Raw genomic sequence first — 21,131 nt, 5'->3', positions numbered from 1 at the left:
AGCAAGAAACAGAAAGCAGACGACCCCTTAGAGTTGGTCTGGCATTTGGACCTACCTATCTCTGAAGCTGTCGGAGGTTCGATAGCTATCAGTTTTGGCTCAACTCTTAGGAAGATGCCTTCTCCTGTGCTGCCATTGAGTGCGAAGCCATAAGGTCTCACCAGTAGTGTCAACTGGTAGACTCCGACTGGCAGCCTCTCCATCTGGCAAACCACTTCGGTTCGATTCGACCTTATAATGTGGCAGGTCATGTTGTTCACCTCCACCTGCAGGGCTGGCTTCTCTTCAGTGAAGCCAGTTCCCCTGGTAACTACTGTGGCCTGGGACCCACCATCTGAAGGAATATAATCAACGAGATGACTCGTGAACTTGGGTGTAGCAATGCCCAGGATTTACTTTCAACCAACCGTTAAAAGTTTTTACCATCCTCATCAGGACATCTTAAAAACTACACCACTGATGATCTCTCATTGTCCCCCATAACGCTTATTCCTGCCTGTCTCTGCAGCTATTATGTTTTTGTTTAAATTTTTATTAAAAATAACTTGAGCCAAGAACCACCTTTCAACTTTAAGCACCAAGCCTACCACTGTTTGTCCCCTTTATGCCTCTACCATCTTCATGTTACTGCAAAACCATGTCTGTGCTACATACTGTAAGACTGGAACTGATTAGAAGTGCCCCACTAGAAAGTACAGTTTCCATAAAATCAGAAATTTCAAAAAAGAATACATATACACACAAAGCCTTCAGCATCTGGCAGCTCTTTTTCACAGAACAGTGTTTTTGTCATTTTGCTCAGACGGAAAACCCCGTTACCTGATGAATACTCCACATCACTGACTAAGGGTGTCAATTCCTGGCTGAACTGGAAAGAGCATGAACTGGAACAGTTTGCAAGGACATCATTCACCACCACCACCACCTGGAGACAGAAAAGAAGGTTACCCTAAAGCTGGGAAGGGAACAGAGGTGTTTTCTAGAGCCTGGTAGACCTGCAGAGCAATGCCAGTAGCAACACTGAGCTGAGAGCGCTCTGACTGTGCCAGAGCAGAGCACAGCCAGACAGCTGTTTATCCTGCTGCAGCCTCATTACAAATTTAATTGCAAGGCTTGCTAGGGCTTATCTTAGGCAAAGCAGAGCACAGCTTTGGAAGCCGTATCGCCAGCCTTTCTTGGTGTCTGCAGGACCCTATCTCCCACCTTGCTGGGACCCACAGCTCCTCCCAAATCCTGTTCTTCTAGTCATCCATTGAAGACCCTGCTTGCCATACCCCAGTTCTTCCCACCCTGTCTTGGGAACAAGTTTATTATGTTTAAAGCACCCTCTAAGACTAATTAGAATGAATCCCAGAATGTGTCTTTTCAGCATGCAGTCCTTAATTTCCTTTTTTTTTTTTTTTCCCTTGTTGTTCATGCTGAAACAAGGAAGCTGGGCTGTGGCTTTGATTATCTGACAAGAGATATCAAGAGATATCTCTTCTGAGATCCTGATATCGCAGAAAAGTCAACTGGCAAAGCATAGGGTGTAGGAGAACCCCTCTTCATCTCTCTCCCAGGTATTAAGGGTATGCTAGGAGAGGACACCAACACCTGCAAAAAGCAAGAGCAGACTGTCTCTGAAAAATGCAAGGAGCACAGAGTTGCAAAGCACTCTGCTTGAATAGAGACGGAATAATTAGAGGGACATTTTTATACTTGTTGCTAGCAGCAAGCCAGAATGAAGCTTCAAAAATCAAGAGGAAATCTGACTGCTGCTGCCGTCCTTATTTCATTTGGTCTATTTGAGGATATGTCTGCATCACAGATGGCAAAGATATCGCAGATGGTGGAGCCACTGGAAGGACAGTCCTCATGTCTGGGGAACAGGCTCACCAAAACAGCAGGATGCCTTAGCCCCAAATGCTGCACAGCTGGTCTTCAAGCACATCCAGCATCACTGTTATCACTACAGTGCCCAGCAGGCTCTGCTGGAAGCAAAGCCAGCAACACGCGCTGCCCTGCAACACCCAAGAGCAGAAGTTGCAACACGTTTGTCCATCCAGCAGACTCCTTCAGCCAGGAAGCCCTCCTTGCTCCCTTTTCACACTTGAAGAATTGAGATCCACAGAGGCTGAAGGACTTGCCTAAGACTAATACCACAGCCACCATCTCATTTATTTACAGCCCATCACTGTAACAGGAACGCTGCAGATGAATAGCGTCATTCTCAAGTTTGGTGGTCAGCTCTGTAGGACCCAACAAGGGTGGGAGTCCAGAGACAACATCAACCCTTGGCCACTGCCTCAAAAGAAATAAATTGTATTCCACTACCTATGATGACCATTCTCCCCACCTGCAATACGTCTTGAAGGAAAGTCCTGCTCCGCAAACCAGGGAACAGAATCTGACCAATTTATGGCAAAGCACAGAATAGCAGATTTCTGAAAGGATTTAGTGGCAGAACTAAGTACCTGAATACCTGTGAGACTCCTGGATCTACACAACCAGGTGAATCACTAGGAAGTGTGACAGCACATTAACTCACCTGTGTTTTGTTATTGAAGGTAGCAAGCATGTCCCCAAATATTGGCCCAATAAACACACCGCCATCGTAAACCACACGACTAGAAACAGTTGGCTTCAGACCGGTGAGGTTTTTGGCAGAGACCTGGCAAAGAACAAAGAATTTAAGTTTCTCATCCTTTTCTGTCCTGTGATTTTAAATTAAAACTATCCCCCCAGAGTTCATACAGAGTCTTTACAAGGTGGCAAAGAACTCCTGGAAACCTCTTCTCAAGCTTCTTCCATGAATCGTGTCTCCAGGTCTAAATCTTCATTACCCAAGACTTCACAACATCTCCCTGTTCTCCTCCTCACCCTTGCAGGTGAAGAGACTGCAAACTGAGGGAAAGAGATTCAGGAGCTAGATTTGCAAATAAACTTCTAATACTCAATAACATCATTTGGAATTAGGCATGGAAATGGTTTTGAACATCTGCTTCTCAAAGACAAGACTTTGGGTGAAACAAGGGCCTGTGCTACAGCTGAAGATGCAGCTCAAGCTTTTTGCACCATCCAGACCAATGTCTTGAGCATGGGAACTCATTGTTTTGTTGAAAATAATTTCACACTTTTAGAAGCTGGATATACAAAAAAATAGGTTTTCTTTTTGAGAGAGGAAGCAGCTCAGTCTGAGCCCTTATTCAAAAAAGAGCCTGCTACTTCAAGCAAAACCTCAACATGAAAAATCTTGGGATGGGACAGTGTGAACTGAACCTTCATCTGAGACTTAAGAGAACCAGATATGAACCCATACAGAATAGTTCTCAGAAAAAGACCTTCTTGGCCCATAAATGATGCCACAAACCTGCACTGAGCTTCGGTTACTGTACTGAAAAATTAATGTGATTATAATAGCTTTAATTTCAGTATAACAGCCCCTTTATTGTGCAGAACTACAACAAACCACAGAAATTACATTCTAGCCTCCTCATTTTGAAGCACAGACTCTGAAGATGTAATTTCTCCTTCTGCAACTACAATTGGTTTTTAATCATCTAATCTGCAATTTGCTTAAGCTGCTGTTCCTAATAGGAAAATAAATTGCCTAAGGTCCCAAGGGTGTCTTCATAAAAACAAACATTGGGAGAACGAATCAGCCAAGGCCAAAGACATTGCATGGGGTTCAAAGTGGGTGTTAGTAAAAGAAATTACTGTACACTGATAACATTGGGCAAGTCCCCAGTTTTTGTTTTCCAAGTCAATGTCCAGATGTTTTCATAGCAAGAGTTCGAGTCTTTGGTCACAATGAAGTCACTGGTGTTGAAGTACGGGGCTGTGGAGTTATCTATGTTGTCTTGCAAAAGCTTGCGGAGATGGTGGGAGGAGATGTGGACTGAAACATCTGCAAAAGACATTAGAAAGCAGTGGATATCCTCATCCCTAGGAGAGCACATCTACCTGCTCCTCGAAAAGAAAGGTGTTGCACTATTAGGGCAAGGCAGTTGTGATTCAAACCTCTGCAACTGCCAAAAAGCATCAGAGGGAAACATACTAGACCCCAAATGCCAAAAGATCACAGAATCATAGAATAGAATCATAGAATACTTTGGGTTGGAAGGGACCTCTAAAGGTCATCTAGTCCAACCCCCTGCCATGAGCAGGGACATCTTCAACTAGAACAGGTTGCTCAGAGCCCTGTCCAACCTGACCTGGAATATTTCCAGGGACGGGGCATCTACCACCTCCCTGCACAACCTGTTCCAGTGTTTCACCACCCTCATCATAAAAAATTTCTTCCTCATATCTAGTCTGAAGATCTTCTGCACTATTTAATAGCTAAGAAAACCTAGTTACGAGTTCCTCAGTCAAGAACTTTATTTTTTGGCCTTGTTCAGATTAAGCTGCTCACGTCAATTCTAAGCCTCTGATTATTTAAATCAAACACAAGAAAAGTAGCACATCTAAAGGGTGACTAATTCAAGTTAGGCAATTCTATGCACAAAAACTTTTGTGGTATTTGCAAACCAATTACAAATCCTGGTAATCCTAGAAGATAATTAATTTCCTGGTAACCTGCACAGGCCTTGTAATACAAAAAGTGCAGAAGTACATATGCTGGAGAAACATCAGCATAATGAAACCTTGGGATGCAAAATCCCGGTTCAGAATCTGATGCAAAGTTCTTTAACATTAAGGCAAATATTTCACAGTGGCTGTATCTATTTTGGAACTACCCCATACCTAACATCTAGAAATACTTCTTTGCCTATAATCCTTAACTCCTGTCTTGAAAGACATCAAACGCAAAGATCTAGCAACTATCACAATGGGTTTAACCTGCCAGCCTGTACTCTGAGCATTTCCAAGCTTCAAAATTATCTCTTCTTCACCTGGCTTCCTGCAAAGGAAGTCCAGGACCTGTACTTGCATCGCCTCTTACCTGAAATCACTGTATTGGCCAAGTGGATGCGGAAGGTCCCTCCAATAGGTGGGGATGACTTTTGAAGTCTCTGAATGGTGAGGCTGACCGTCACATCCTCCGTGGAGACATAGAGGTAGCCATAGTCCTTAGAGCCCTCCCCAAGAAAAGCACCTCTGTGTGACAGAGAGGGTTCACATGAAGGGATTAGCAGTCAAAATCTCCCCTCCTGACACCCCCATGTCAACCAGCAGCAGAGGGGCACCTATGGGAACAACACTCTTGAAGGACCTAAGGAGAACACGTTCAGAGCACAAATGGAATTGAATACTCCCAACTTATACCTGCATAACGTAGGCAATGCACGCAACAGGAAACTATGGAAAAGCACTTTTTTGTGTGTGATAGAAGAAATAGTTCGTATAGCACCAAGTATAAGCAAGTCCTACACCAGTACTGGTGTCTTTAAAGGACCAACTCAATGCAGCCTGGACAGCAGCTACATCAAAGCAAAAAGCTTTCCTACTTTATCCTGTAGTCTCCTCGAGTCTATTAAAATCTCAACTCCCCTGAATTACAGCTATATTTCATATTAGAGTTCACCCAAAGCCCAGTTTCTAAAACTTAAAATATTTTCTCCCTTGCCACTAAAATTATCCTTTTTTCAAAGGAAAAGGAGACTCTCTGTGGTACAATGATGCCACCGTGTGGTTAAGTGCCTGGATAACAGCTGAAGACAGAGTTCAGACGTGACTTCTGCAGAGCAAATTTGGAGAATACAAAACCAAAAGGACCGCTGAGCCTTCTCGTATGATGTACGGCCAGTACATCACATTTTAGCTAATATTCCTGTCCCGACTGCGGCAAGCTGTATTAGAATAAAGCACAACACGTGCTCAGTGAAGAGAAAGAACCAGGTTTGTTTTGAAGATATCCAAAGAGAGTGATCAGCCTACCCATTTTTAAAGCATGTGATTTCTGTCTGCAGTCTTCCTGGCTTCAGCATCACACACCGGTTTCTCTTACATCCTCCTCTGTGAGATGGAGAAGCCCACCAGTGCCAAGCACTTTTATTTTTTTTCCTGGTGAGAGGTACTGTGATCAATCCATCTCTTAATTCTCTTTGTATAAGCTAAAGAGGTTGAGCTTCTTAAATCTTTCTCTCCTAGGCATTTTCTTCAGGTCCATAATCATGTTCATGGCTTTTTTCCCCCCAGTTCTTCTAAATCCCTTTGAAAAATGTGGTCATGAGTGCTGCACGTGTCATTCCAATGTCAGTCTTGTGAAGGCTACACACAGGAGTAAAAATTTCCCCTCTTTCTGTTAACTGCATCTCTGTTTATACATATTAAACCTCACAAACATCCCCCTGTATCCTCATCCTTGTCTTTACCATTGGTGGTTCATGTCAAAATACTACATTTGACACTGGAAATTAAATGTGCTTTACAAGGAGAGACTTTCACACGTCAAATCCTTCTATGCTGTGCTAGCTAAGTTGACTTCTACAAATCAGCTAGGACTGAACTGTAGTTTAACTATTTTACCAAACGACTTCTGGGACTTGGGCTTTGTGGGAAATAGCCTGAGCTGCTGCTGAGCAGCTATTATGTTGGGAAAAATGAGATATAAACTGCATTGTGTCAGTCCTTTCCTTTGTGCTGACTTGGACTATGTCTCTGAACCCCAACAGGTGATCGAGGAATTCACCAAAGCCTTGGATTCCACCAGGAAAGGCAAGGATTTGGCTGCTCTGGGAACCAGATCTAATTTCCTTCAGATCTTAGCCACCTCCTAAAGGAGAATCTAACTGTCTTTAGAGCACTCAAAACTAATGACATGTTGCTTTGCATTTCCTTGAAAGAAGGGAGACCACAAGGTAAGAAACTAAACTAAGTTACAGCAGGCTGAGGTTCACCTTCATCTGAAAGATTTCCTGTGGACACCTGGGAAAGTCACTTTGAGTGAAGTAACTGAGCCAAACTAACGGCTGGCTGCTGCAGAGAAGAGGCTGCATCGTTCCAGCTTCTCCCTTGCCTGGGTCTATTCCCATCAGATCCTTGTTGACTTGACTGGATACAACCCAACTTTTACAGGACTTACTCTCTGCAAGTATAACTCTTTAATGTTGCACTCTTTGATCTGGTTAACCTATGGCTCCGCCTTCTCTTTCGTTGCTGAGACTTCCAGAATAGAAACCATCTCAGTAAACAAGGACACGTAAAGTGGACTTCCACTGCCTAACGATAACTGGTGTCATTAAAGGTGTTTAGGAGCATCTCTGGCTGATCTCCATCCGCTGTTCCAGAAGGGCTTAGATCTCCTTCTAGTCCTACATCATATCTTGGTGGCCCACGCATACATTACACCCCAGGTCAGCCAAAACATCTTAAGCACCTCTGGTTCAGCAACTGAATCCCGCTCATACCGTGGAACTTCCATACCAAAATCCAATACCTTCACCAAGTTGTCTACAGTATATGTTCAAGACTCTGTATGGTGAGCAAAGCTCAAAACACCCATGTGCTGAGACCGAAATTAAGTAATTTAATTTAGAACAGCAGCCTATCTACTGAGTACAGACATCTGTGCAGGATTCAGTAGTCTAAACAGTCTGAACACGGCCCATTTGAAATGCTTAGGGGAGAAGACTCCAATGAAAACACAGGGATTGCTAAGCTCCAGTCGTCTTATCCTCCACTGCCTCTTATGTCCTGTCTTAGATGACAATCAGCTCCAGACATGTCAGGGGGAACTACAAGAGGTATTACAGGGTATTGAGATAATCTACTCGCTGTCCCTACCTTGGAGAGAGAAGGGGCAGACTTGCACCACAGCCAGACACCATCCAGGACACATTGTAAGTGGGAGAAGACCCCACCACAGATACTGCTTCAACTATCCTCCCACCTAGCCAAGGTGGTTTGGGATCCCTCTGAGAAACTGAAAGAAAAACAGCACAAGCATTCATTAGAGCAAAGAAAACTATCACTGTGCCTAGGTTATTTTCATTTCATAGGTGGAAACATATCGGCTTGGGGTTTTGTGTTTGTTTTTTTTCTGGGCAAGACCATTCAAGAGTTACATTTGTAGAAGCACATTTTCAAATAAACCAAGAATAGTGATATTTGGCAATTCCTTCTTGATTGTTTTCACAACAGTATAAGTTCAAGAAAACAAAATTATTATTGTGCCTGTTGTGAAATACCATTCCCCTTTGAAAAAGTTTCAACCAGCCTAATCGTTAAAGATTTTAATGGAGTATCCTGGAAAGATGGTAACATTAACAGAAAAGAAAAAAAAAAACAGATTCCTTTACCAGTCACAGCTCTGTCTGTGATGATGACTTCATCAAGGTAAAATGACTCAGATGTTTCCTTTTGCAGCACAGGACTCAGCAAGTCTATCTGATGCACAAACATGGGGGAACTGGCAGGGAGGTCCTGGAGAAGCATGGAGAGATTCACACACCTCTTCCAGAGGTCAGTGCAGGTAAAGGTCCAGCTGGAAGACACCAAGGTTGTGAAAGCCCTCTTTTGCTGTGAGGTAGTGGCAATAACCAACTTTTGAGATGCTTTGTGTAGCCCCTGGGTAACATCAGATACTGCTGTTATCATCACTGTTATTTATTGATACACAAGACACTTACTCAATGGCTTGTGATCACTCTCTACGTGTCTCTGTTGGTTTCCTCACAGTGAGAAACGAAGCTTTTGATCTCTGCTTAGGTGTCCTCCTCTGCATCGCAAGAGTGGAATTTGGGAATAACTACCGCTGCTCTATTTTTGGCAAAACACTAAGGTAGCACCAGTGACCTCAACGGGGGTCAATCCAGAGTTCAGGCCCCTTGGGAATATCAGATGACTGTTCAAGGCTCCCAGCTCTCTCCACCATGTATTAATTTAATCCCAACCCCTTCTTCCCCACCCAGGCAGGCACACACCCCCACACACACACAATCTTACAGATACCCAAGCTGCCAACTTCACTTCCTGAAGTTTTTCAGACACTCCTGACTTTTTAAGTCTGCCTGTCCCAAGCTTTATACCTAACGCTGAAGTTCTTATACCCATGGAATTCTAAGTGAATAAAGAAAATCAAAGACTACACCAATTTTCAAAACTTTGTGTACCAATGTTCTCGTGAGGTTCCTGCGGGGAAAAAAAATAAAAAAATCAATTCCTCTCTCTGACTCACGGCAGAAAATCCACTGACTGTTGCCAAAGAAATTGGGAAATTAATGTCCTCAGAAACCTTATGATGTGTTTACCAGAGACAGAACAAACTCTCCTTCTGTGCATGACTAAGGTGAGATAGTGAATATAACAAGGATCATGCAAATTTCCTCAGTAAATCCTCAAAAAGAATGGAAGCACATTCCAGGAATGCCTCTGCAGGGACTGAGCATGTGTCAGCTTACCCCAGCTGACAATGTGTTCCTATACAAATGAGAACTTTTCTCAGTTTTCCTGGTATGCCTTCTTACTCTGGAAAGTATAATATCTGGAAACTCTAAGTGTCTGGATACCTCTTAGAGTCAGTTTCATTGAAATCCCATAGGCAGGTGAGGTTCCTCTTCACTGAACAAAAAGAGATGTTGGTGTAGGACACCAAGATATGAAGGATATTGCTCATATGACCTTTATGTGCAAAACACACCTGTAAATGGGGAAAAAAATTTTCACAAATCAAACGACATGTAATTTATATGTGACGTCTATAGAAGATATTATATTTTGTTTCAATCCCTGCTTAACATTAGTAGGGAAACATGCTGTTCAAGGTCAGCAATAAAGGCCACCACTTAAGGCCAATTTGCCTTGAATAGCAGCTACAGAAGACAGTGCATGGCACCCAGGTGACCCGTGTGCCACCACATAGCGTGAAGCTGACCCCTTAGGCTTCAGTGAGGTTTGGGGGCAAAACACAGCTGGGAAGTACCAATAGGGATTTCAAGTATCTGGAAGGGAGGGAAGGAGACTGGAGGAGTTGGTTTGATTTGCAGGGTACAGGGGTTGGGATGGGTGTCAGGTGGGGAAATAGAACTGGAAGAGGTCTGTGAAGAGGAACTGGAAGGAGTCTGGAAGGACGGCAGGAGGCTTTGGGGACAAGTCTTTCCCTCCTGCCTCCTTCCCTTCAGCCCCCAACTATTTGTCTTCCCCCAAGTGGCAAAGAAAAGGTGACAGAGTTGAAATCAAGACCTTATTCCTACCAAAAGTGATGTAGAAGTTGAGCAGAAAAGTGAGCAAGAGTGAACCCACAGATAACAAGGGTTTTTTCCTTTTGTCAAGTGGTCATCCCTGCATCTTCCGTCTTCTTCCAACACCATCCCACCTTTTCTTTTCCCTCAGCAAGGGTTGCATCGCCAGGAGCAGACAGCAGCCAGATGTGTTAAACAAAATCTACATCTCTGGGATCTCAAACTATTCACCTAGGCAATAAAAGACACCCTGCTCTGTCCACAAGCATAGTCCAAAGACATGATCCTTTTGTGGATTTGGGGGAAGTAAACCACATGATTTTATGTTCCTGATAGGGCTCTGAGTATTCAGTCCTGAGTGCAACCTACTCAGCAAGAGCAGCCACTTACGTGTGTGTATTCAGTAAGATCGTATCTTGGTAGAGTTGATGGGGAAGTTTTCACTAGCTGGCTTGGTCTGTGGACACTGAACCTCCCACAGAAAGGCTCCGGTCCACTGACAATGTCCCCCGTGGTAACGACACCCTTCATATCTGATAGATTAAAAAAAACCAAGAGGGGATGAGAGGCTTGAAAACGATTCAGAAGATACCAGTACAGTCAAAATGTTCATGAAAATACAGGAAGCAGGTATCCAAAATTTGTCAAACAGTCCTATACTTAAGTATTCTCCTGCCCAGATAAATGGTGAACATTTGCAGGGCGATTGTTCCCCAGCTTAAGGATGATGAAAGACAGGAGGAGGGACCATTAGATTACTGTTCTGATCATAAAACCGCATGGCAAATAACACTCTCTTTAGCCATAGAGAGTATGTTTGACCAAATCCACCCTTTCTTTCCAAAAAAAGCCTCAGATAAAGCTGGAGATTGATGTATAAAGCAACAGTGAATCCACCTTCCCCCCTTTGGGATGTTAGTCCCATTGGTATATCAACCATGCTGCTGAAAAACTGCTGGGATTTTTTTTTCTTCCTGGTACATAAAAGACTTTCTTCTGTCACTACATACTGGAAGAAAAGGTGAATTGTCAGTAAGAGAAATAAAGCCTGCAAAATGAAGTTAGTAGCAGAGTTTAAAAGAAAAGTCTAAAAGGGGTATCTGTGGTTCTCTGCACATCAAGTGTTGGACCTGTTGAAATCTTCACTGGCAGAAATTACAAATGAAGTAGTTCAGCTGTGTTCAAGGGGAGATTATGTAAATACAGGGAAGGGAGAGACATTAAAGGTAATTAAACTTAAAAACATATTCCACTCAGGAAATTGAGCTGAAAATACTTCATATTTGGAGAGAATTAATGATGAATTATTATACATAATCATCCAGTTTTTACTCTTCCCTAGGCATCTATTTTGGTTTGTACTGAAGACAGGACAAGGGAGGATGGACCCTAGGTCTGAATGTGCATGGCTGTTCTTATTTTCCTGGTAACCACTCACCACAATTTCACCATTGTTCTGCTGTCTTTTAATGTTATCTAAATTTTACAATCAACAATGAAAATTCAGTTTCTCCTTTGTTCTATTTGTTATGCATCATTTTTTATTCCCACTGTACTGTTGAACTATCATTGGCTTTTAGCTCAAGTTTTTCTCTTTTTTTCTTGGCAGAATCATAGATTTGGGTTCACGTTAAGAATGTCCAGTTGCTATTTTCATTTTTCTGCACAAAGCTTCCCTCCCTCCCCAATTAAGGTTAATTAATTGCTTTCCTCCACTTGGAGGAAACAATCACCAAATATATATATATATTACTGGCTGGGACCTGTTCTCTCTCTCCATACCGAATACAAGCATATGAGACGAGGTCTCTAGGCAATCATCTTTTTGGCATAGGATAAGTATACTGTTATTGCTGTCAGATATAGAATCATAGAATAGTTTGGGTTGGAAGGGACAATTAAAGGTCATCTAGTCCAACCCCCCTGCCACGAGCAGGGACATCTTCAACCAGATCAGGTTGCTCAGAGCCCCGTCCAACCTGACCTTGAATTTTTCCAGGGATGGGGCATCGACCACCTCTCTGGGCAACCTGGGCCAGTGTTACTGGAGTTACTTTCTACTAGAGCAGCTTTCTGATGTGCATGATACCTTCAATGTTAGAAAACTATTATCAGTAATATAATTTTTTTTACAAAAGCAGTTGATGTTTTACACCTTGCATGACTAGTCAACTATACCACAGATATTTGCACTGTTTCACTTTTAGTCATCAAGAAACATGAAAGCAGAGACCTCCAGAGTCAGAATCAGCCATTTCCGCAGCCTGAGCTGTAGCTATGGGCTACACCAGATTTGCTTCCCAAGCAGACATACTGAAACATGAATAATTTCACATGCCTCAGAACTTGCTTTTTTTGTCCTACTCCTAACATTTCTAACAAAAACATGTCACCTGCTTTGATAAGTGTGTTGCAATATGACTGAGTCATCCAATGTATTAGAGAAAAAATATCTCATTATATTAATCATGTTATATTTAATATTAGTTCCATGACCTCCCCCATCAGAATACATACGAATAATGAATAACTGAGAAACAAATATATGTACTTAAACCCATTAAAAGTGTAAATTCACTATAATTAATAGTACATTTATTTCATAAAAGGAAGTCAATGCTCACAGTAAATACTACTTATTCTTATTTGTCACAGAAGATCACTACCTTCTTTCTCAAAGCCATTGCGGAAAAGGATTTTAGCAGAAGTTGGCTTGGTTTCACATCCTATTGAAAGGAGTTCCTCTATTGCTGTTTGCACCTTTAAAAAAATTAAGAAAGTGAAAAGCAGTCACAGTACAATGGTGTCTGGATCATTTAATAGAGAGCTTCGACACACACACACCTTCACTACATTTTTCATCAGCCACGGACCGGTGGCAAGGCAGCTCTGAACAAGCAGGTAGCCAAATGGTAGAGAATAAAATTCAGCTCAACGCGGAGTGTAAACTTCCACGTCTGATATCCTTCAGGGTTGTGAGACATGCTTTACGTGTCCAGCAGCCTCCTCAGAAAGGTGCAGATTTCTGACATGAGCTATACCACAGCCGGGGCATCTGCGTCCCCCTCCAGGCTCCATCAGTTGTGTTGACTAGATGTCTAATGACATCCATGGAGTTACCACCCAGGGCAGTTTTAACAGTGACTGACTACCACATCAAGAGACTGAGATTTTGAGGAAGCCACATCGGAGCTCCTATCCGAACCAAGAGCCATACACCATGCATCTGGTCTTAGAGGAGAAGTCCAAGGGTCTGGTATCTGAAGATACCACAGACTTCGTTGCAGACAGGACAGGCCAAGATCAGATGCTGTGATATGCTTAGAATATACCTGGGAGCCAGCCCCCCAAAAATCCCACTGCAAGACAGTAACAAAAATCACCCCTACATCACCTAAAATTGATCTCAGCTTCTGGGCCAAATGCTTAACTGCTGTCAAGTACCAGAGCTCCATCAATTACACCCAAGCAGAGGACTGGGTGTCTGCGTTTAATGACGCCTACCTGGTGAGCCGTAGCATTTGTGGGGATCATTCTGCGGAATGTGTTATTCCAGGAGATACTGAAACGCCCTGTACCAGACACAGTCAACATCTGGCAAGGAAAGAAGCAAATAAATAAAGGAAAACAGATACAAACTGCACAAGACACACAGACCAAACCGGGTATCTTCTACTGAGGAGGACTTTACAGCCAGCATTTTGTCTTTTAAGCCTCTGTAAATCGAGTCCCTTCAGCTACTCTTACACTGCTCTTGTCCACCAAGGTCTCTCCTGACACAAGCCTTCCACTCCTGTTCTGAGATTAACGGGAGCACAAGGGATCCAAGACCTGTGCAGAAATGCTGACAGCCACAAATGGTCCCTAAAGCTCCTGACCTGCAGTTGCAGGATTTAACCCCCAGGAAAAACTTCCCTCATTGCCGAGCACTTCATCAAATTGAAAGTTTCTATCACCTGATTGCAATATAGGGTTGACGAGGTAACACACACTGAGTGTGCTGTCACCAAAGAGGGGAAATAAAAACTATCCCACACTTGTATTAATTAGCATTAGTTAACAAGGTGAGGCATTAATGAGTGAGACAAAACCTGAGGGGAGTCAGCATTGCTTACACTTTAACACATGAACAGATTATAATGCAACCATAGGGTTTATATATGTCCACCAATGTGTGTAAAACCATGAACACCTTCAGCTCATCAACTCTCTCAGCAGGTTAAAAACAAGATGGGACCACACTCACATCTAGTACCGACAAGGTCTTTGCAATTAGGATTTGTTGCCATTCATGTCAACTGAATCAGGGCTAGTCCAGCTCCCAGGGTCAAGCATACAGCACTGACCTGCACTTCTGGAAGATGCAAGGCACGAGCCCGAACTTCGTGTCTCTCGATGTAGTAGTTGTTCACCACGTGGGGATTCAGCCACGTGTTATGTATCTGGACTCCAACTCTCATCCCACTGCTGGGTGCCTTTCCATGATGCAGCGCTTCCAGGTAGTACCTCGAACCAGCAGTTAGCTCAAATTTCTGGGATTTTGGCTGCCAATGCTCACTCCAGTTCTTCACCCAGTTCTCAGACCATTCCGAATTGCCAGCTGGGAGAGAAGCTATTCTCACCTGTGTCCAGACCAACCAAATCAATCAGTTACAGAGACATTTCACCATCCCCAAAAGATACTTTGTCCAATACCACAGCTTCAAAAAAATAGACTTGTTCTTAAGGCTGGTAGCAGAGGGTTGATGGTTGACACATTCCTTTCTATTAGACAGGAAAAAAACCATCACCTCAAAGAGCTTTGGTTCAGAATTCAATGCCATAAGAAGATAATTCTCATGGCTGACCCTAACCCTAATAACAGTTCCCCCATGTGAATTTTCATGGATGACTTCAGTTCTACATCTCATGTCCTCCAAATACAAAAGAAAGAACTATGTCTACAGCCTTCTGAGATGTAGTATGTTACCATTAGTAAGACCAGTAATGCTACTTTTTTTTTTTTTGTAGGTAAGTCCTTTTTATGTCTTCTAGCCCTGTTCAGTTACTAGGCTTAAGAATAGCCCAGAGAAATAGATCAGCTTCATTTATGGCGTCCTCTCAGCTCTATGAAGAGAAGGACCAATGTTTTCAGAGGGCAAAATTTCAACAGGCAAAAAAAGGAGGTAAAGTGAGGAAGTCAGACAGGAAGCCTCAAGGTGTCCTCGCACAGATTGTTAGTGACGGTGATGTGCTGGACTAACAAAAAAGTCTTCTGGAAAAGACTTTCAAAGACTCTGCTTGCAAGAGTGAGTTTTTCATGAGCTGAGCTGCTGATAGGGCAATGTAAAACATCAAATATAAAGATATAGATTTCATTCTGCAACAGTTTCATAAGAGCCAATAAGCCAATTCACACTGGGGAAATTCCCACTTGCTATGACCTTAATTAAAACCATTTCCTATCCTGATCTCATTTTTATTCTGCCAAGAGTAATACCTTACGTTCTGGATCTTGGGACAAACTTAAGTAGAGAGCTGCCTGACCATCTGCCTGAATCCAGAAGGTGTAATTGTTGGTCTGAGGAGCCACAAAAAATCCACGAAGCCTGGAGCTAAGCAAAAGTAGAACGTCCATAATACACAAAAGAGTTACTTCAAAACCCCCCCAGCCCCCCACCCCACCTTCACATGTACACTGAGTAACAAGGAAAGACTGTGAGACCAAGTTGTAACAAAAACTCAGAGATTCTAAGACTGAAAGAACCTCAAAATGACCCATTTTCACTGGGTCATTTATGCTTTACAGAAGTTTTCAAAACAAAAAAAACCAAACAGGTCCATGAAAACAAGTGTGGTTTTGTTGTTGGTCACTTTTTTGTGCATTTCTTCTCAAGCAAAGTCTTAACCCTGAACAGGCAGGAAAAGGCTCAAAATCACACACAAGATCAACTGAGAAAAACAGAGAAGTGATAGAAAAATGAAAACATTCATGCACATTGCACAGCTTTTTAAGGGTGTTTCTGAAGAGGCAATGGGCACAAACACAGTTCAGGTATTTTTGCAGCTTGGGGCAAATCAGTTTATTTCCATTAACTCCATCTGCTCTGCAACTCCCAACATCAGCTGAGGAGCTGGCCCTCCACATCTGGCTGGAGCTCCAGCCCAAGACAGCTTCTAACTGGAGCTCCTTCTACCTCCGCAGCAATTTCTTTTGTGGTATCTCAGCACATCTAGGCCAGGTAGAGCAGAAATACTGAGTGAAAGCAAAAGGAGGAAAAATAAAACACTTCACGGCATATTTTGAGCTTCAAAAAGACCTCGGAGCAGAGGGTTTGCTTTGATTTATAGGAGCTATGCAGTAAGGCTCTGCTATAAAGAGCTGTCAGGTGTTATTGCTACACCTTATACTGCTAAAGGTGATTGCCATGGTTTCATCTCTTTTTAAGATCATTGAGTACCTGAAGGACTTCTTTGCCCCAGACAGAAATCTTACTGGGGAACTGGCATTAGGTACAAACTGCCATCTATATCCAGGACCTGCTTCTGTCAGATCAGAGGCATCATCCCAGACTTCAAAGAGAAGCCCTCTGTTTCCTAGAAAGTTAAAATAAAAGCATTCTCAATAGCAGCCAACAAAAACCCCAGAGCACATACTAGAATCAGTTGTGTAAGGAGGCAGGCCAGAATAGAAAATTTTAATAATAAATTGGCTCTTTTTGTGGGTCTTTTTTGCAGTCTAAGGCAGAACACAGATCTCACTTTAGGGAATTTGTTCTACCTTGAAATCCTCCACCAGAAAGAACAAAAAATCTGCAGAGAGCAGAGCATCCAACCAAGCTCACATGTCTGCTCTTGCAGGAAAAGGTACCGAGATGACCCACAGTCAAAATGAGCTAAGCCTCATTTTATGTACAATAATTTCCTACTGCAATGTTCTACTCAAGCGGTGTCCCCAGAAGCCTCTGCAGCAGCTCCACTTCAGCTATCCTTCCTTTAAATATTACTCTTAATTTTTTCCCCTCATTTTCCACAGCCCTACACACCAGGCTGACCTTCCTCCCACCATCGCCCATCTGCAAGTGGTGGGCTGAGCGCTGCACCTTGCCTTTCCTTGCTATAGAATCATAGAATGGTTTGGGTTGCAAGGGACGTTTGAAGGTCATCTAGTCCAACCCCACTGCCATGGGCAGGGACATCTTCAACTAGATCAGGTTGCTCACAGCCCCGTCCAACCTGACCTTAAATGTTTTTGGGGATGGGGCAGCGACCACCTCTCTGGGCAACCTGGGCCAGTGTCTCACCACCCTCAGTGTAAAAAATTTCTTCCTTATATCTAGTCTGATTCTACCCTCTTTTAGTTTAAAACCATTACCCCCTGTCCTATCACCACAGGCCCAACTAAAAAGTCTGTCCCCATCTTTCTTATAAGCTCCTTTAGGTACTGGAAGGCCGCAGTAAGGTCTCCCTGGAGCCTTCTCTTCTCCAGGCTGAACCACCCCAACTCTCTCAACTTTTCCTCACAGGAGAGGTGTTCCAACCCTCTGATCATTTTTGTGGCCCTCCTCCCTATCAAACCTAGGAGAAACTGGCTTAACGTTGAAGCAGGCAGCATTTTGGAAAGCCCTGTTTCTTGATTGCCCTCCATTTCCATGTGCATTTGCTTGTTTGGACCTTCAGTTATTTGAGTACCGTACCTGGCTGGGGGGCACCAAGCCTCCTGCCCATGCCGACAGGCTCAGTGGTGCATCTGATTTTCTGGGGAGAGACGTGCTTGACTTTACAGGGGACACCTGGCAGCAGGAAAAGGAGACAAATGTGCTGGGTGAGACTTGGAAACACAGGTGAGCTGCAGCATGAACCCATCTGGTTTCCAAAAAGGGTCAACGCTTTGGTAAAAGCCTGGGCTTGTACTATCAATCAAGCAAAACTGTTCATGCCCACAGTCAGAACAACCGGACCTTCCTGATGGTGAGTCCTACAATTCCTGCACTGGTATCCATCAACATCAGTTGGGTTTTGTGGTCAGGGCCATGACCGCTGTATAAAAAAAAAAAACCCAACATCCGAACTCCCAAACATTTAACACATTTCTCCTCTCACCTGCAGCAGTGACCTGCACTGGCTCCTCAAAGAAATCCCCGGTGACAGTGACATCGGTGCCTCCTCCGAGACTCCCACCAGCCGGGAACACAGAGACTATCTCTGCAGAGGAAGGAAAAGAGGAATCTGAAAACAAGCGTTGGAAAGGTTAATCCCAGCCCTATTTCTGCCAGAGCCAGCAGAGCACTTGCACAGTTTCCAGCCAGAGCAGGCTCCTGTGAATGAAATGAGCATCTCGCTGATCCTTCACGGGGTTTTTGGCAGCCGCTGGGATTACACCAGGAATGAACAACACGGATAACTTGGCAGCGTGACAGGAGAAACACTGCAATGCTTGAACTGTTACTTAGCAGTGGCTGCATCTGTCATGTTCAGATTGCAAACTGGTATATTCCGTGCTGTTGAGGAGCTCTGCAAAAAACCAAAGGTGGAATTAAAACTGTTTTAATCCTTTTGACCTTCTCTGACTTGTTTCTTGATTTAGCTTATAGGTTTAGTTGTTACCACACTTTCCAATCATCTCTTAGGCTTCAGGGACAAATGGAGTTGAACATCTGACATATGAGTGTCCACATCACGACCATGAGAATCTTTCAGGATTTTATCTCTATTATAGTCATACCCTTCGACACTGGAAACCTATTCTTCTCTTTGATTTACTCGCTTCGCACTTAAATGTCCTAGTTTAACCATGCAATTGTACTTGTATAGTTCTGAAAAAAAGACTAATAAAAAAGATGAGGTACTTTGGTCTATATCTGCATTTTTTTTGTTAATTCATCTAGTATTTAAACTTTACTTTTACAATACTGACTACTGGCTAGCACAGCACAGTCTACTGGATAGATCTGGCAGATCTTGTTTCTGCTGGTGCTCTGCCAATACCCAACTTCATGCAGGGTTATTGCATTTTACTGTGCCTCAATTTGTGAGTAAGGACATAAAATTACCCTCCTTTAGAAAGTGCTTGAATTTATAGGTGAAACAATCTGTATGCTATAAACAATATTCAAAATGCAGACATGTATTGGCTACATTTTTTCTTTTTTTTTAAAAAAAAGCTTTTGTTATCTCACGAACAAGCTTCTCAGATACAGTCCATAAGGAACTAGTGCATTCATTACACTAATTTCAGCCAGCTTAATGGCAAAAAAAAAATTGACAGGACCTTGCTGGGGACATGCACAGGTGAACCAAGTGGTCTTTCAGCTTTATGCAACCTCTAAGGTCAAAGGCTGCCCAGTGCTCTGCAGTCCCTCATCCCCTACTTCTGCTTTGGCTGTCGGGCATACGGCCTTGCTGAATTGTGGACGCTCTTTGCCCATGACCATAATCTTGAGAGGGCGCTCAGGATTTCATTGCCTGCTGTCTACAACATAACTGGAAACCACAGGGAGGTTATTATTGTTAATGTACCTTAATTATATATATATATTTTTTAAAACAAATGGTGGAGTAACCTGCCATTCACCATTTATCCAGAACCCAATTCTTGGAGTGCCTGAACATCATCTCCTCCTTGTAGTTGACGTGGGATCTATCTAATCCTAAGTTCTGCATTTCTAAAATCTCAACCGTACCAAATACAGTGTGATTTAAGGGGGAAAGGTTTCCCTAGATGCAACAAGTCAAGTCTACAACTGATCTGACAGGAAAAGGAACAATGATAAAGCAACATTATCCAGAACCCTGCCATACTACTGTTCTCTGGTTGACTGTCTCAGGTTAGGCTGTCCAAAAGAGAGTTCAAATATGAACTGAGAGGAACACTAACTCACTGAGGATGTAGGATATAGCCCATGGCAGCATACTCAGCCTCAGCACATAAATCTGGTCGTCTTGATTTTGATTTGCAGGTTTTTGTGTAGTCAAGCCCATACCAGGGGAGTAGCACACCCAAAATGAGGACATAACAGGATTATTTCCTTGGGAAGAATGACAGTGAGAGGTCTTGTCTTAGACCACGCTGGGACTGCCAAAAGACAGTGTAGTCAGTGAGGTGGATCAGTGCAATACCTGAATGTGTTTGATACAAGAAAAGCTCCTGTTTGGCACTGATGAGCCAAGCACCTTTGTCTACTGCTGACCTGCAAAAGAGAAAATGCTTGAGAGATCCTTGGCCATTTAAGTTAAATTAGAGCTTCTTTTGGCAGAGCTGGACACTCGCTTTCCAGAGGAACAGCAGAACATTTCTACAAGGACTAATAACACCTTTCACCAGCACATTGAGGCATTGATTCAAGACACTCCATTACATGGCTGCAACTCTTTATTAGAAATACTGTCCCATTGTAAAGTATGTTTTTGACACTATTAAAACCCATTTTCACCTCCTTTTATGGCTAAATTCTTTCCCATTTGCATGAAGAGTTAAAAGCGAGATGAAAGGATTTTATTCTGCTAGGCTTAACAGATGACTTGTGCATTGGGCACTGAAGCAAAAGTATTAAAACCCCAAAGGAGACATCCTTTGGGGGAGGAACATTCTCCCTTTTCATTCCCAATCTGAAGATTGTCTTCTCAAGATAGCAAAACCTCATTTCTAAGCAATGAAACACAAGATTAGGAAAAAAACATTGTGCACTTATCCTGGACTCAAATGCAGCTGTGTCCCCATGCAAAACCACAGAAAAAGACAGAAGAAGATTCTTTTACTCACTTTCCTTTGTTAAAGACCGAGAAGCTAACATTGTGGGACCCTGGAGGAGAGAAAAGTAATATGCTTTATGGCAGAAGCGTGGAGGGCTCCATGAAGAGTGCATCCTACCAAATCTTGTCCAGCTGTCCTGGGCCCGATTCTCCTCTTCCTTACACTGTATAACTGTGTGGATTTCAGCAGTGTGTGTGTACAGGAACTGAACCAAATATCAGCTTAGGGAGCTTAGAGCCTTAGATCGTAGGTAGACACTATACTGTAGATATGTACAGTTACATATCTGAACCTGC

General features: G+C 43.0%; 1 protein-coding gene across 1 annotated transcript in view; it reads right to left on the bottom strand.

Moving 5' to 3' along the window:
* Nucleotides 1-21,131, bottom strand: part of PKHD1 (PKHD1 ciliary IPT domain containing fibrocystin/polyductin) — a 255,192-nt gene that overhangs the window by 220,706 nt on the left and 13,355 nt on the right. Inside the window, exons 9-26 of the mRNA XM_075049823.1 lie at nucleotides 20,845-20,884; nucleotides 20,202-20,272; nucleotides 18,186-18,287; nucleotides 17,780-17,875; nucleotides 16,544-16,679; nucleotides 15,583-15,697; nucleotides 14,450-14,725; nucleotides 13,608-13,697; nucleotides 12,770-12,863; nucleotides 10,494-10,636; nucleotides 9,432-9,562; nucleotides 8,223-8,407; nucleotides 7,708-7,846; nucleotides 4,925-5,079; nucleotides 3,702-3,886; nucleotides 2,528-2,650; nucleotides 820-925; nucleotides 56-334 (exon numbers count right to left, since the gene is read on the bottom strand). Of these exons, the coding sequence (XP_074905924.1) occupies nucleotides 56-334; nucleotides 820-925; nucleotides 2,528-2,650; nucleotides 3,702-3,886; nucleotides 4,925-5,079; nucleotides 7,708-7,846; nucleotides 8,223-8,407; nucleotides 9,432-9,562; nucleotides 10,494-10,636; nucleotides 12,770-12,863; nucleotides 13,608-13,697; nucleotides 14,450-14,725; nucleotides 15,583-15,697; nucleotides 16,544-16,679; nucleotides 17,780-17,875; nucleotides 18,186-18,287; nucleotides 20,202-20,272; nucleotides 20,845-20,884 (2,466 nt within the window). The remainder of the gene's footprint in view (nucleotides 1-55; nucleotides 335-819; nucleotides 926-2,527; nucleotides 2,651-3,701; nucleotides 3,887-4,924; nucleotides 5,080-7,707; nucleotides 7,847-8,222; nucleotides 8,408-9,431; nucleotides 9,563-10,493; nucleotides 10,637-12,769; nucleotides 12,864-13,607; nucleotides 13,698-14,449; nucleotides 14,726-15,582; nucleotides 15,698-16,543; nucleotides 16,680-17,779; nucleotides 17,876-18,185; nucleotides 18,288-20,201; nucleotides 20,273-20,844; nucleotides 20,885-21,131) is intronic.

The sequence above is a fragment of the Buteo buteo genome, chromosome 17, assembly GCF_964188355.1.
Source record: "Buteo buteo chromosome 17, bButBut1.hap1.1, whole genome shotgun sequence".
Taxonomy (NCBI): Eukaryota; Metazoa; Chordata; class Aves; order Accipitriformes; family Accipitridae; genus Buteo; species Buteo buteo.
This window is presented reverse-complemented; position numbering and strand designations above follow the sequence as displayed.